The sequence below is a fragment of the Coffea arabica genome, chromosome 7e (assembly GCF_036785885.1).
Source record: "Coffea arabica cultivar ET-39 chromosome 7e, Coffea Arabica ET-39 HiFi, whole genome shotgun sequence".
NCBI lineage: Eukaryota > Viridiplantae > Streptophyta > Magnoliopsida > Gentianales > Rubiaceae > Coffea > Coffea arabica.
The window spans coordinates 14873968-14888039 of NC_092323.1; the positions used below are offsets into that span (position 1 = coordinate 14873968).

Sequence of the window (14072 nt, forward strand, 5' to 3'; positions counted from 1 at the left end):
TTATCTATGACGGTCGGATTAGGGTACCTATAAACATGCAATTTAATTTATTATAGACAAGTCACATTGGTTGTGTTTTTATAGGAGATTATTTGAGATAATTATTTGGAAAAACAATGTAGCACTTTTTTATAAATATAATGTATGTGAAATAAAAAGATAAGAAGGTGATTGAAAAATATACTTGTGATGCAATCAAATAAATTTTTGGAAATAATAAGTTATCCAAACAAACTTTGATATAACTACGATTTGCAATACGCTAACATTTGAAGTCCCATTTGAGCAGTGTAGTGAATAAGTGAATAACCTCTATTCATATAAGATGATTGTGTATTGAAGTGGGTAAAGAAAAAATGCTAGGAATAAATGCACTTGTGTTGAATACTGCTTATAAACCATACTCCTTTTTTTTTTTGGGTTTTTTGAATGAAGCTTATAATCCAACTAGTCAATACCAAATTGACCATCACATGAAATTTAAGATTCTTCCATAAAGGTTGATTAAGTGTTCAAGTATTTTTAATTATATTATTTGGATACATAGTTAAATAAGTATTTATTGTATTGAATAATGTATAATTTTAAATATTTTAAATGTATTTATCTCTTTATTTAGTTCATAATACAGGATAAAATGATTAAATTTAATGTCTTTTTTTAAACACAAAAACTATCCTAAAAGCACAAAATTTTAGCTTTTGCTAAAAGTGCATTTAACACAAAAAACTCCATTTCTAATTTCATCATATGATGTTTATCAAACACTTTAAAAGTACTTTTAACACCCAAAAGTTTTTGTTTTTAACTCAAAAGCACTGCAAACCCAAATCAAGCCTAGATCTCTTATAATTTAGACATCACTAATCCCTCTACATAAAATCATCTATTTTCCCTTTTTTTAAAAAAAAAATTTGTTTGATCAAGTCCTTTTTCATTAAAAATAAGATAGTATAGGTGCTAGACTTTTGTTAAAAAAAAAAGATAATTGTAGTACTAATAAAGTAAAGAACAAGGATTAAGTTTTTATAAACTATTAATGTAGAGTTTTTCTCTTACATTTGTAGTTATTGATATATGCCATCTATGTAAAAACTAAATTTCAAATCTAAAATTAGATTATGCTGCTAGGGGTGGAAATGGGTTTAATCAAACCGAATATCCACATGTTCAAGGTTGTTTGATTATTTTAACGAGTTTAAAATTTTGTTTAAACTGGATTTATTTATTTGTTGAATCTAGTTTGAATGAATTTTTTTTTATCGAATTTGAATGTTATCGAATATCACACTTTTAATCTTAACTTGACTAATTGTTGAATCAAGATCGAATGAGTTCTTACCAAATCGAACTCAATTCGAGTATCAAGTACTTTGATATCTTTTAGTCCTATATGTGACAGACATCCAATATCGTACGTGTATACATTGATAGTGTATAAAAAATTTACCCATCAAGAATAATGCTTGTACTATTAAAACTTAAAAGCACAAATTTTGTTTTTTAGAAAGCACAAAATTTGTTGATTGTCCCTTGGACCGGCCACTAGCACAAATAGTTGGACAAATCTCATTCTCAAAACTCAGAAGTACAGATTATTTGGCCCAATCAACATCAAGCACGACGGAAATGGGCACACCGAAGGGAGCCCCGAAACCCATTGTCAGGTGGGCTTCCCCAAATTTTTTGATCCAACTTTATTTAGAAACAATAAACCAACGTGGCAAAATATCATTGGATATTCGGATTTGAGAGAAACTCATTTAAATAATTTTTTTTCTTCTCCTATAAATACCAAAACGCCAGATCAGCTCGCCTTCACATTCAAATTAAAAAAAATTCAAGGCGGCTCTTTCTCTCTTCTCTTTCCCCAAATTCTTCCCGCCACGATTTCTCAATTTCTCTCTCTCTCTCTCTCTCGCTCGATTTTACCAGACAAATTCAAAGTTCAATTCTACCTTGAATTTTACTCATCGAAGTTTAATCGAATTTCTGACAGATTTCAATTGTTGATGTCTTGATGAATTTCACTTGTACGGTTCTGCACGTCCAATTATAACGCATAAACCCTAGATTTTTTCCCCTCGTTTGTGTTTTTTTTGGGCTTTTAATGTTTTTTTTTCTTGTTGATTTAAACTAGTCTATCTGCTGTGGACGTTTTGTAAATAATTCTTGGGTTAATTGGTAGTTTTGAAATGATAAATTTTATTTGAATTTGTTCTTCTGGTGACGCGATGGAATTTGCAGAAGAAAGTTGAGGCAAGATGAAAGCTTCAGGTCAGCGGAAGAGAAAGGTAGGAGAGGTTTCTGAAGAGAATCGGAAAAGTATTGGTGCGGTAGCGAAGAAATCTGCTAATGGAAGCTGTAAACGGCGTCCGAAACCAGCAGGTAAGCAGCTTTGAAAAAAAAAAGCTTTTTCTGATTTAAGATTTTACTCCTAATTGTATCTTCTTCGGGGCCCATTCTTATTGTTATCCATTAATTCTTTCTTCTTCTTTTTTTTTTGTAAGATACAGCTGCAGCATTGCTTTCCTTTTGTGTTTTTTTTTTTGGCTAGTTTGGTTCATTATGAGTGTCCAATTTATTTTATCATTTATGGAAATTACATTTGGGTGTTCGCTAATTGGTTGCTTAGGGATTTCTAGATGACTTATTCTGCCCGTTCCACTTTTTTGGTTGTTATTGTTTGAATACCCCCGAACTCACTTTCAAATGGTATCGTTGGAAAAAAAAAAGGTTGCATGAGGGGAAAGATATACAAGGAACTCAATTAGAGCCCGGATGTCTGTTTACACGGCAGTAAGCGTTCATGTCTTCGACCTTCTTGTTTTCAGGGGAGTGTAAACTTTTGTTGCCCAAAAATGACCTAAAGGAGAAACCTTCAACAACTGCTCATTCACCTGGTGAAACAACTAAAGTTACTAACCCATCTAATAAGGAAACAGCGAAGGTTCAAAACGTCAAGGTTCAGAAGGGAGACAGTTTGACTTCTTCAAAGATTAAATTGCAGCTCTTTCCAGTAAATTCAATGACTCGGTTGAAGTTGGAGAAGGTGAAATTGTTACTGTGATCATGAACGAGTTGGATTTTTGAATGAAATTCAGAATATTCAAAGTGACACTGTGTTCATTTGACTTTTTTAGGATGGTCATAATCCATTCTTGGAACTCACTCTAAGTGTTCAGAAGAAAGTTTCATCTGTGATTAAGCACCTTAATACCAAGTGGGGCTGCTCTAGTGCAGCGCTTGGAGAGCTTATGCTTTTTCCCTATGATGTAAGATTGGAAAACATTGCTTCATCCAGAAGCTGGACTTCAGATTGTGGTAGCTTTACCGCTGGAGAGCTGCATGAGGCTCTAGAAACTCCTTCAATTTTTCGCTTAAAGTATGTGGACTAACTATTCCATCTAGCATGTGCTTCTAATTTGCTGTATTACCTTATGATTCTATCTTGTTATATAGGTATGGATGGTTCACTAATCTTCATGTGGAGGCTTGTGGGGTTTCTCTTACATCTACAGCTATGGAGGAGCAGTCAGAATCCAAGCATAGTCAGAACGACTGCAGTTTGTTTTCAAGGATGACACATGATCAAAGGAAAACTATTACTGCTGCAAGTCAAGGGATCCAAAGCCCAATCAACATGCATGAAGAGGAGGATGTAGCCAGAACTAAGCAGATGCCAACTTTGTTATCTGTTGACCACGTGGTAATTTTTTTATGTTTTGCTGTCTAGGTTTGATTTTAATCTAACACATGCCAAAGCATTTCAAGTGAATATCTACTTGCTTTCAAATCATTAGTGACTTCCAAGTTTTGGCCTTTTGTGCTGCACCTATAAATTACAAGATTGAGTGCTTAAGTTTTGACCGTTCATTGTTACAAAAGGTTTCAAAAGGATTTTGCATTTGATTTCAGCAAAAAATCTTGCTGCCACAGTTTTGAATTGTTAAGGTGATTTATATTATTCATAAACAATTTGATTTATAAATCCATAATCAATTTGTTAAGCCCTTTTGCAAGACTGATGTGTATTAGATGAGTAGAAGTTTTATTCAGCCAATAGAAATTTATGTGACTTCTCGTCAGAGCAATTTTGAGATGTTCAGAGGCATTTGAGGCATAATATGCTTGTCGTTTTAAGGTTTGAACAGTTTGCAATTATCTGATTTGTAGATTGTTGTTAACTTAGCTTCCAAATTAGGCATGATTATAGTGTTACATAGTAGCACAATAAGAAACATATTGTAGTGTAACATTTTTAGTGGACTTTAATGGAAACCTATGGAAGGGATCACATCGATAGAGTAACTAAAGTAGCAATATTACAAATTTGGATCCTCTAGTTGCACATGGTTGTTGTGGTTGTTATGGCACATGGAATTGGTCAGAATTAAGGGTTGACTGGCCAACATAAACTTTGAGAGTCTATGAGTAGGTTTTTTTTGGAGCACACGACTGTTATTTTTTAAATATAATGAACTGCAACCATTTTTTTGGCAAATACTTGCCTAAGGGGCTGGCATATTTGGCTCCAGTATGTTGTTTAAAATGAATTTGCAATTGGTTTTCTTTATCAAACTGGCTGCATATTATTTTAGGTCAATGATGTTCCTCTACCCCCAGCAGTATCATGGGATGACAGCTTCACTAGCTTGAGCATAGGAGGTTTGCTATCTGAAGCTTCTTTGCTAAATAAGATAAATAATCCCACTGAAGGATCAGACAACAAATCCAACTTGCAGCCTATTGAGTTAGTTTCTGATATAAGCATAGGAGCTTTGCTGTCTGAGGCATCTTTGCTGGACAAGATCAATAATCATGAACAGAGATCATGCAAGTCTTTAAGCTTCCAGCTAACTCAGCCAGTGTCTGATTCATGTAGAAGGGACTTGATGTCTGGGGTGTCCTATCAATGCAACGTTGAGAACCCTGATTTGAAGGCAGAAAATGAAAAAGGATATCAGCCTGTTTACTCAGCTTCAGAAATAGTTATTGGTGGCTTACAGTCTGAAGAATCCTTGCAAGGCAAGATTAATGCCTTTGATGCAGCATCCAGCAGGCCAGGACCGAAGCCAACTATGGAAAATGGAGCTTCACAATTTTTATTTCCATGGGATGATAGTATGATATCCTTGAGTATTGGAGGCTTGCTCTCTGAAGCATCCTTACAACGGTACTTTAGTTGTTGCAATCCAAAGTCAAAAGAGGCTGCATCAAGCGTTACCTTAAATTCATCTGAACCTTTTGCTGCCTCACAACTTAATTTACATACTCCAGCGCCTAAGTCACTTGTACCTGACTCATTCTCTTCTATCTTGGATGCTGAAGAGACATGCCATGCCTTTTCCTTTGAAAATCTCTCTTCATCAAGAAAAAAATCTATGACTTCTGATGGAGGAGACAAATCTAAGGGATCCTGCAATGCCTTCAAATCAAAGACATCCACACCGCCTCATACAAATGAGGTTTGTTGAATCTTTCTATAGCTTGACTGCTGTAAACATTGGGAACAGTTGGTTTATACTAATAGATGTCAAGGTTATATTTTGTGTGTCAAAGATGATTTTTGAGCCAAAGGTACAAGTTGATTTACAGCATTCTTCGTTCATATCTAATCTGGAAGTTGAGCCAATGGATGTACTAAATCATCTGTACTGGCTTCCAAGTTAGTATACCTTTGCAAGCAAACTTCTTGGCTTCATTTTTGATAGCTTGTTTGAAATTGATGACTTGCAAAATTTAGTTGAAGCTCTGTTTGAAACTAGCAATTACATTCCCAAATGATCTTAATTGAAGTATATGTACTACTTATAAAAATGATGTTAAGTGATTCGATGATCTAGAGTGAGGTCTCTTTGCTATTCTTGTGGGAAGAAATTGTCACCAGAGCTTGGGGTTTCATTTTATGAATTGAACAAGTCTAGTAAGCTTGGGATTTTTTTTTATATGGTCAGTTTCGTTAATATCATGGTCTATCTATTTTTAGATTAGCCCCTTATAGAATAGTGCTTGGTCCTTGTGTTTGAAGGAGATTTGTCAGCAATTACTGGGCTATATTTGTCAGCTTGCTGAATGTTATTCCTAGGCTTCAGAAGTCAACTTTAGCGTTGTACCTGAAGCACCACATTTTTCGTGCGGTTTAATGAGCTGGTGCACATTGTATCTATGACTTTGTAATATGCTATTTCAATAACATAGTTTAATGAGCTGAATGTTATTCCTAGGCTTCAGAAGTCAACTTCAGTGTTGTACCTGAAGCACCACATTTTTTGTGCGGTTTAATGAGCTGGTGCATATTGTGTCTATAACTTAGAAATATGCTATTTCAATAACGCAAGTTTTTTTAGTTTCTATCAATCTTCTAGCACACTGCCTGACATGATGCTGTTTCTCATTCTTGATTCACTAATTCATGAAAATTGTCTTCTTGGTCGAGGAGGTTATATTAACTTACGGAACCATCTAATAGTAGATTAAATCTGTAGTATAACATCTGGAACTGATGTTTTTTGGTCAGCTGGCTGGCACTTGTTAAGAGACTTTTCTGTTGCTGATCTTGTAGCTCGACGAACCAAGCCAAGCTTGCAAATGATCCTGCTGACCAGAAACTGATGACTAAAGTTTTGCCTCATCATCAAGGAGCGTCTGATGAAGCCAGCAGCCTTGGGCTAAGAGCAAATAAATGCGTATGTAAATCAAATATTTTTCATGGTGTTCTCTCTGGGTCATGTCATTAATCAAATAAGGCAAATAGTTGACATTCTTTATCACGATGGCATTCGCAGAACGAGTTCATGGGACCCTTTGATCCGAGTCTACCCACTTCACTGCAGGTTACTACTGGTGGAGACGGTCTTAGTCTCAGCGGATTTGTTTGGTAGCTCTCAAATTTCTGTGGTGAAAGAAAGCAAATCAGCTTGAAACCACTCGAGGAAAAAGTTCTAGAAACTGAGAAATTTGTGTTTCCTTACCTGGTAGTGTTGCAAAGACAGATTTGGTTCGTTGTGTAGGAGGAATGATAGTTGCAAGGAAAATTTACAAATTGACCATGGCAAGAATTACACCTTGCTTCGGATCATATACAAATTAGAAAATCCCCAAATTGGGATTTCAGGTATTAGATTAGTTAATGGTATGTGAATTTTGGTATCTTCACCACATTTTTAAAAATTATAGGAAAGAGGTTTTTCTTGTGAGTTGTGACTACCTGGTGGTCAGAGTCATAGTTAAGCAATTAAAGTTGCTGATAAATATCTGATACTTGGCTCAACAATTTGGTGTTTGTACGAGGGTCGAGAGTTCGCAGCATCCATTATAATTTTCTGATCATTGTTTTTGTATTCTTTTTTCTTCCTCTTCTGTTTGGTTTAATTGAATATTCATTTCACTTATGATTTTTAAACTATTCAATCAATTTAGATTAAATTGTTAAATCGGCGATTATGTTTTTGGTTATCAGCTCAATGCGTGCTCAGAGTGCTGCTAGTAGGGATTAACAAAATAAATTTTCTCTTAACAGGCAATGGCTTTAAGAAGAATTATTCAAGATTTTTCTAATTTATACACTGAAAACTACTAAAACTAGCAATGAGAAGAGAAAAATTACAGCAAAAGAACTTTCAAAAAGTTTGAAGTGGAAATTTCTTGACTAGAGACGACGAAATTCCTTGAAATAATGGTCCATTATTCATTGGTAATGTCTACGTATTGCATCCAACTTTGGTTCTTTCTTGCGACGGAGAAAGCAGAGGCCATCACTGGCTCTAATTCTCGAATGTAAATCACAGTAGCCGGCCAAGGTGACAAGGACATCACCTGTCATTTTCATCTCGTAAATTCTTTTTCAGAAACTATTTGTTCAGATCAAAATGCTGATGAATGTCATAGTTACGATGATCAGCACTTATGGTTCCTGTAATACAACAACATTTCCTAGTCATTATCGTCACTTAGATACTCAGAAAAAGTCTAAGAAGATTCGGAGACTCGCCGTGGTGAAGTGATCATGGGATGCGTTCAGGCCAAAGGTGGATCATTCACACCTACTAGGAATCTAGACAGGTTGAAGAACGAAAATGGATATGTTAGAGGTGGCCATAGTGGCGAACAAAAAGTTATTGTTGTTGGTTCAAAAGTAGTGCATATTAAGGATTTGAAGAGGGATTCAAGGCCTCGAGATAATGTTAAGAATGTGGCTGTTGGGATTAATGGAGGTGGAGAAGATAGAAAAATCAGCAGAGAAGGTGAGAAAGAAGGTGATCATGGTGGGAATGTTTCACGGAGGATTATTATTAAGCAGATTGCTGGGGATGATTTCGTTGAAGGATGGCCTAAATGGCTTGTTGATAACATTCCTAGAGATGCTCTTGCTGGCTTGGTTCCAAAGAGTGCTGATTCTTATGATAAACTTGCAAAGGTCAGTATAGCAGAGAAAAATAAAATATAGATGTTGAGTTTCTTTTGTTCAAGAATCAAGACTAAAAGGTTTAGCAAAAGAAGATCAAAATGAGAACACTAAAATGGTGCTGTTCTTCAATATAAGTTTCATATATTGTGCAGTGCTGTCTTTTACATGTAAAGTTGCTGACTTTTGTTCTCTTCAAGCAAAATGGTATTACTGTATTACTTTCTAGTTCCTAGACATTTGAGTGTAGCTATGTTCTTATTTTATATTTCTTCCAGCAAGATTTTCTAAGAGAGACAAATTGTACTACAGTACAAGGTCTATTCATATCTACACAATCACCTTTGAAGGTGATGGATGGTTGTTTACAAATTGCTTTGAAGGAGCAGAAAAGATCATGAATAAATGTTTTTCTGTTGTCTGGCCTATGCAGGTAGGCCACGGAACATATAGCAACGTGTATAAAGCTCTAGATAGGGACACTGGAAAAATAGTTGCCCTAAAGAAGATCCGTTTCGATACGTCGGAACCAGAAAGTGTCAAGTTTATGGCAAGAGAAATCATCATACTGAGGAAGCTTGATCATCCTAACGTTATTAAGCTTGAAGGATTGGCCACTTCAAGAATGCAGTATAGTCTCTATTTGGTCTTTGATTTCATGCAGTCAGACTTGACCAGAATCATATCTCGTCCGGAAGGAAGGCTTACTGAGCCACAGGTCAGATAATCTGCATTTAGCAACTCAAGTTATCATCAGAAACTTTTTTCTGGTAGCTTTTTGAAGCCATATAAACAACTTGAATATTGAGAGTGAATGTTCTCCCGGTATATTACTCAGAAAATTTACAAGGCATGGTTCTGAAAAAATTTGTATTACAGAAAGAAAAAATGAGTGTTACTCGTCAAAAAGTTTGTAGTACAGAAACAGCATGTGGCACGACTGGGATAGTGGGATATAGTCATGCTTCCTTGAGAGAATTAAGAGTATCTTATTCGCGAAATTTGGCACTTAAATATTTCTTGATGCAGGTGAAGAGTTACATGCAGCAGCTGCTCTCAGGTCTACAGCATTGCCATGAGAGAGGAATTTTGCATAGGGACATTAAAGCATCTAACTTGCTAATTGATAAAAATGGAATGCTCAAAATCGCAGATTTTGGCCTTGCTAACTTCTATCAGCCTAAACCAAAGCGGCCCCTAACAAGCCGAGTTGTCACGTTATGGTATAGAGCTCCAGAACTTCTTCTAGGTTCTACTGATTATGGAGTTGGCATTGATCTTTGGAGTGCCGGATGTCTTCTAGGGGAGATGTTTGAAGGAAGGCCTATCATGCCCGGCAGAAATGAGGTAAACTTCTGCATAAATCCTTGAACTCAGAGGACAACTCAAGTCAACACTCTATAAATTTCGACAGCTGATCAAACACACCAAGCAAAATTTGTAAGGGACTATTTGCCTACTCTTGGTTGTTAAACAGGCTCGTAACTGCCCGAATCAAAAGCAAATTTCAAGACCAAAAAGTGTTGTTTTCAATCCTTTCCAACAAACATATTTTGGAACAATGAACCGGCTTACACTGCTTAGTAGCAGAAAGTAAAGGGTCCAGTTATTTTACTTTCTAGGTTGCGTATTATTAACCTTTACAATCTATACAATAAGTTGCATGTCTTTGTTTATCTTTACTGAGGTTCAGATTGAGCAGCTTCACAAGATCTTCAAGCTGTGTGGTTCACCTCCAGAGGACTATTGGAAGAAAGTCAAGCCACCAACAACCTTCAGACCACCTCCACATTATAAACCTTGCTTCCGGGAATCCTTTCCAAATTTACCTGATTCGGCGACAGATCTTTTGGCTACACTTCTGTCTCTTGATCCAGCATATCGTGGAACTGCTACTAGAGCTCTTGAAAGTGAAGTGAGTTGTCACATTCTGTTTGTATAATGATAGCCATGTTCTGCATCTTAACTATGGATGCTGAATACTGATTTTAGCTGGCAAACAAGATATCATGCTTGTCTAGATGATGGAGGATATATTTCTATCTAATTTACTAGTTACCGGAACTGTCATCATTGAAAAGTCATGGCCACGCTCTAAAACTTTATGTTGCAGTAGCCTATCCTCATGAATGATAAAAAAAAAATTTCCTACTTGAAGATGCTGGAACTTGAATTTCAGACCCAAAAATTGTTTGCTTACCTGTCAAAACCCAGTGAAAAATATAAATATAACTGATGAACTTGGTTAAGTTTGCGACGTAGAGGCATAATCTCCACCTTTGATTGCAAATAATGCATCAGAAATGCTTTCTCGCCATATGAACATTTATTCAAGTATTCAACACTTCATCGTAGTGTGAACGTTTATACTTGTTGCTTAGGTTTGCTCCTTCCATGTTTACAGTTCTTTAATACGAGCCCATTAGCATGTGATCTTTCTGGTCTGCCGGTGCTGAAAATCAAGGAGGATGACCTATCCCAATACACTGATCGCATAAGGTATGTATTTGGCAAGAATCTGAAGACTCTTTCTTTCAGAAGTCACAGTTGTTATATGTATTTTATTCATTTCTCGGATACAATGCAAAACCTTTTATTCTTGCAGCAAAGGTTTTCTACTGCCAAGCAGTTATTGGAAGAAATTCCTAGTCTTTCTCTTCATTTATCCAAGTTAAAAGTTAATTGCAGAAGTTTCCATTTCTAGAAAACAGACATGGAGCCCGTTTGTTTTCGAGTTATCCAGGAAAATTGTTTTTTTGGAATATTCTCTTGATAGATTTTCCAATTACCCTTTTATCTCATAAACATATTTCTACGAAAACTCCAATCCAGTCGGGCTCGGTGTAATGTATTTCTTACTTGAGCTTTCACTAAAGCACAAAGAGAGGACATAGTTTGACAGTTCACAATATTCACCTCAAAGAGAAGGTTGCAATCATCAAGTTTTCAGTTTTCTGGTTCTGAAATTCTGATACAACGTTTTACAATCTCATCTAAAAGCCTCAACTGTTGGAGAGGTAATAGTTTGTGTTCACAAAACGCAACACTCGAGTCGAAATGTATTCTTCAATAGCTCTAACAGACACATTACCAGCTTAGAAAGGTTCCAAAATCTAGGATCTCAGTTTATTGTCCAAAATGATATGTACAGGAGAGGATATGCCATGAGATTGTATACTTTTGAACCATGATCATTTTGCTGGCCCTTTTATTAGCATAAATGGAATCAAGAATAGAGCTTTATAACCAACTCAGAAGAGCTTCAGTTTCTTTGATTATTTGTTTTGTACTGGAAAACACCATGACAACTCAAGATAACTTGAGATGGAGGGGAAGGATAGGAGTAAATTCTTTCTTGACCTGTGGCTTAAGTCGTTAGTTTTCTTTTGTTCTTGGTACTATCTGAAGCAATTCAAGTGGTTTAGTAATGCCTATTGGTGTATCACATATCAGGCTACTATCTTCCCCATTCTTTAAAATCCACAATATACTCTTAACGTTCTGATTCTTATCCACTCTCCAGTATGGCGGTGAGATAAACTGATCACACCATTTTTTTTCCTGATAGGATCAGGGCTTCAAAAGCAAAGCAAGTGTCCCGCAGAAATCGTGAAGGGCATAAAGAAAAGGTCTCATTCCCTGAAACGGTCAAAGAAGATTTTGGATCTTCAAAAGAGGTACTTAATTTTGTAATTTCTACACATCTCAAGTGTAAGTGTTACCTGGCCAAGAATCCACAGAACCCTTTGGTCTTAAATCTGTAAGAGTTGTGCGTTTGAAAATAAATGACCCTCTATATGTAGAAAACAAGATATCTACCAATTTTGTGATCATGCTTTTAATTAAGCTTCAAAAGGAACTCTTAAGATAAAGAAATTACTTCACCAAGTTCCAACATTTTCCCTCGGTAAGCTATATGACCTGCTTAATTATGTTTTCCTTTCTTCACAATGGATTTTATGCATCACAGACACGTTTACATTGATATACTTGTCTCATCACAGCAAGAAAAGCCAGCAGAGATAAGCTTACATAGCCAAGAGATAATGAATAGTGCAAGTTGCAGCAGCTCAAGTGCAAAACAAGGAAGGACTCATGAAAGGTCACCTCCATCTCCACGTCCAGCTTTTCATTCTCGGCAAGGCAGATCTGCGAAGACAGAGGCACATCCTAATGCACTCAAGAATATCCAGAACTATCCTCTCCTGCTAGCCTCTCTAACTGAAGCTGCCAGCCGTTTTGAACAGAACAGATTGAGTCTCAATCACAGGTCTCTTTCCACAATGGACTTCAGAAATCTGGATACTGAGAAGATATCAAAACTCTTTGGCTTGGAGGATCAGTAATGCCTGGAAAAACAAACGCCTTCACTTGGACATTTCACTTTATCTGCTTACAAAATTTTTTTTTTTTCACTTTATATGTATAAGCTACTTACATATTAAGTAATGTCCATCTTGGTGGTTCTACCAAGGACAATACTGGGGCAAAAATTATAAGAGTAGCATGTTGTCATTATGGGAATCCATCCTTCCCAATCATGTTACCAAGTTTAACTAGGCATGATGGTTTATGTAAGAGTTGAGTGTAGGAAAGTCAAATAAAAGAAAAGAGAAATTGGTTAAACGTGTTTTGTTGTATCTAATCTGACATGAAAACAGAACTTATTGTTGATTCAACATTAATATTATGGCGCGATAATTATTCAGCAATTTTACCTTTTAGGTAAATCGATACATCCAAAAAATGGCAAATTTACATTCAATGGATTGATGAAAGTGTTGAGATATGCCAACTTTTCCTACAGATTTTATCAGATTAAGTTTGATAACAGAATCATTCAATTGGTAGAAGAATAAGTCTTATTGTTAGGATCAAATATTTTAGCTAAGATTTGCTAGGTAGAAGATCATGTTATCAAGTAGTTTTTGTTGAGATTTTCTAGAGAATTGTTAGCTAAAATTATTTTAGTTTGTTTCTTTGTAAGCACTATAAATAGGGTGTTGATGAATGAAGAAATTAAGCTCCTTTTTCAGCCCTCAATATAGTCTTGATATCTTTGTTTATGCTTCAAAAACCAACAAAGTGGTATCAAGAGCCTAAATCTTAAGGGCCTGTTTCTTTGAGAGTGAGTGAACTTGGTGAGAAACCCTGTTCACTATAAAATTATACACTTAAGCCTTCAACATCAAAATGCCAGGAAATAACTTCTTGTCCAATCCTCCAAATTTTACTGGTGAAAACTACCAAATCTGGGCTGTCAAAATGAAGTCCTATTTGGATGCTAATGATCTTTGGGATGTGGTAGAGACAGATCATGTTCCTGAATTATCGGAAGATCCAACTATTGCAGAAATGAGAGCCCATAGAGATGCAGTCAAAAGGAGATCAAAAGCCATGACGTGCATTCATTCAGCAGTTTCTAATGCAGTATTCACAAAAATTATGACTTGTGAAACTGCAAAGGAAGCTTGGGATACTCTCAAAGTGGCTTTTCAAGGCAATGACAGAACAAGACAAATGCAGGTTTTGAACCTTAGGAGAGAGTTTGAGCTCCTTAGGATGAAAGACACAGAAAACATCAAAGAGTACTCTGACAAACTCTTAGATGTTGTGAATAAAATCAGATTGATTGGAGAACAATTACCAGATAGCAAAGTTATAG

General features: G+C 35.9%; 2 protein-coding genes across 8 annotated transcripts; both read left to right on the forward strand.

Moving 5' to 3' along the window:
* Positions 1-1820: 1820 nt before the first annotated feature.
* On the forward strand, positions 1821-7343 carry LOC113701020 (uncharacterized). Of its 7 annotated transcripts, XR_011818399.1 has the most exons (8): positions 1821-2033; positions 2248-2388; positions 2835-3052; positions 3144-3385; positions 3463-3709; positions 4602-5468; positions 6566-6689; positions 6789-7343. XR_011818399.1 is itself a non-coding variant. In XM_072059560.1 (6 exons), exons 1-6 carry the CDS (start codon positions 2265-2267, stop codon positions 6536-6538), a joined length of 1716 nt encoding a protein of 571 aa, XP_071915661.1. In that variant the 5' UTR covers positions 1832-2264; the 3' UTR covers positions 6539-7343. The 7 variants fall into 7 exon arrangements, 2 of the variants coding, with proteins under 2 accessions (XP_071915661.1, XP_071915658.1); XR_011818401.1 differs by having other exon boundaries at positions 1832-2388; positions 6521-6689; XR_011818402.1 differs by having other exon boundaries at positions 1832-2388; positions 6521-6689; positions 6837-7343.
* A 554-nt stretch (positions 7344-7897) lies between these two features.
* On the forward strand, positions 7898-13033 carry LOC113700577 (probable serine/threonine-protein kinase At1g54610). The gene is made up of 7 exons (XM_027221049.2): positions 7898-8419; positions 8841-9125; positions 9437-9754; positions 10101-10322; positions 10812-10906; positions 11976-12084; positions 12412-13033. Exons 1-7 carry the CDS (start codon positions 8009-8011, stop codon positions 12751-12753), a joined length of 1782 nt encoding a protein of 593 aa, XP_027076850.1. The 5' UTR covers positions 7898-8008; the 3' UTR covers positions 12754-13033.
* The last annotated feature ends 1039 nt before the right edge of the window (positions 13034-14072 follow it).

Excerpts from the sequence above, each read along its gene's own strand:
- LOC113700577 (XM_027221049.2), top strand. The coding sequence starts at position 8,009 with ATGGGATGCGTTCAGGCCAAAGGTGGATCATTCACACCTACTAGGAAT. Across the intron at positions 9,126-9,436 it reads GAAGGCTTACTGAGCCACAG|GTGAAGAGTTACATGCAGCA; the intron begins GTCAGATAATCT and ends TTCTTGATGCAG. Across the intron at positions 12,085-12,411 it reads ATTTTGGATCTTCAAAAGAG|CAAGAAAAGCCAGCAGAGAT; the intron begins GTACTTAATTTT and ends GTCTCATCACAG.
- LOC113701020 (XM_072059557.1), top strand. The coding sequence starts at position 2,265 with ATGAAAGCTTCAGGTCAGCGGAAGAGAAAGGTAGGAGAGGTTTCTGAA. Across the intron at positions 2,389-2,834 it reads ACGGCGTCCGAAACCAGCAG|GGGAGTGTAAACTTTTGTTG; the intron begins GTAAGCAGCTTT and ends TCTTGTTTTCAG. Across the intron at positions 5,469-6,565 it reads CACCGCCTCATACAAATGAG|CTCGACGAACCAAGCCAAGC; the intron begins GTTTGTTGAATC and ends CTGATCTTGTAG.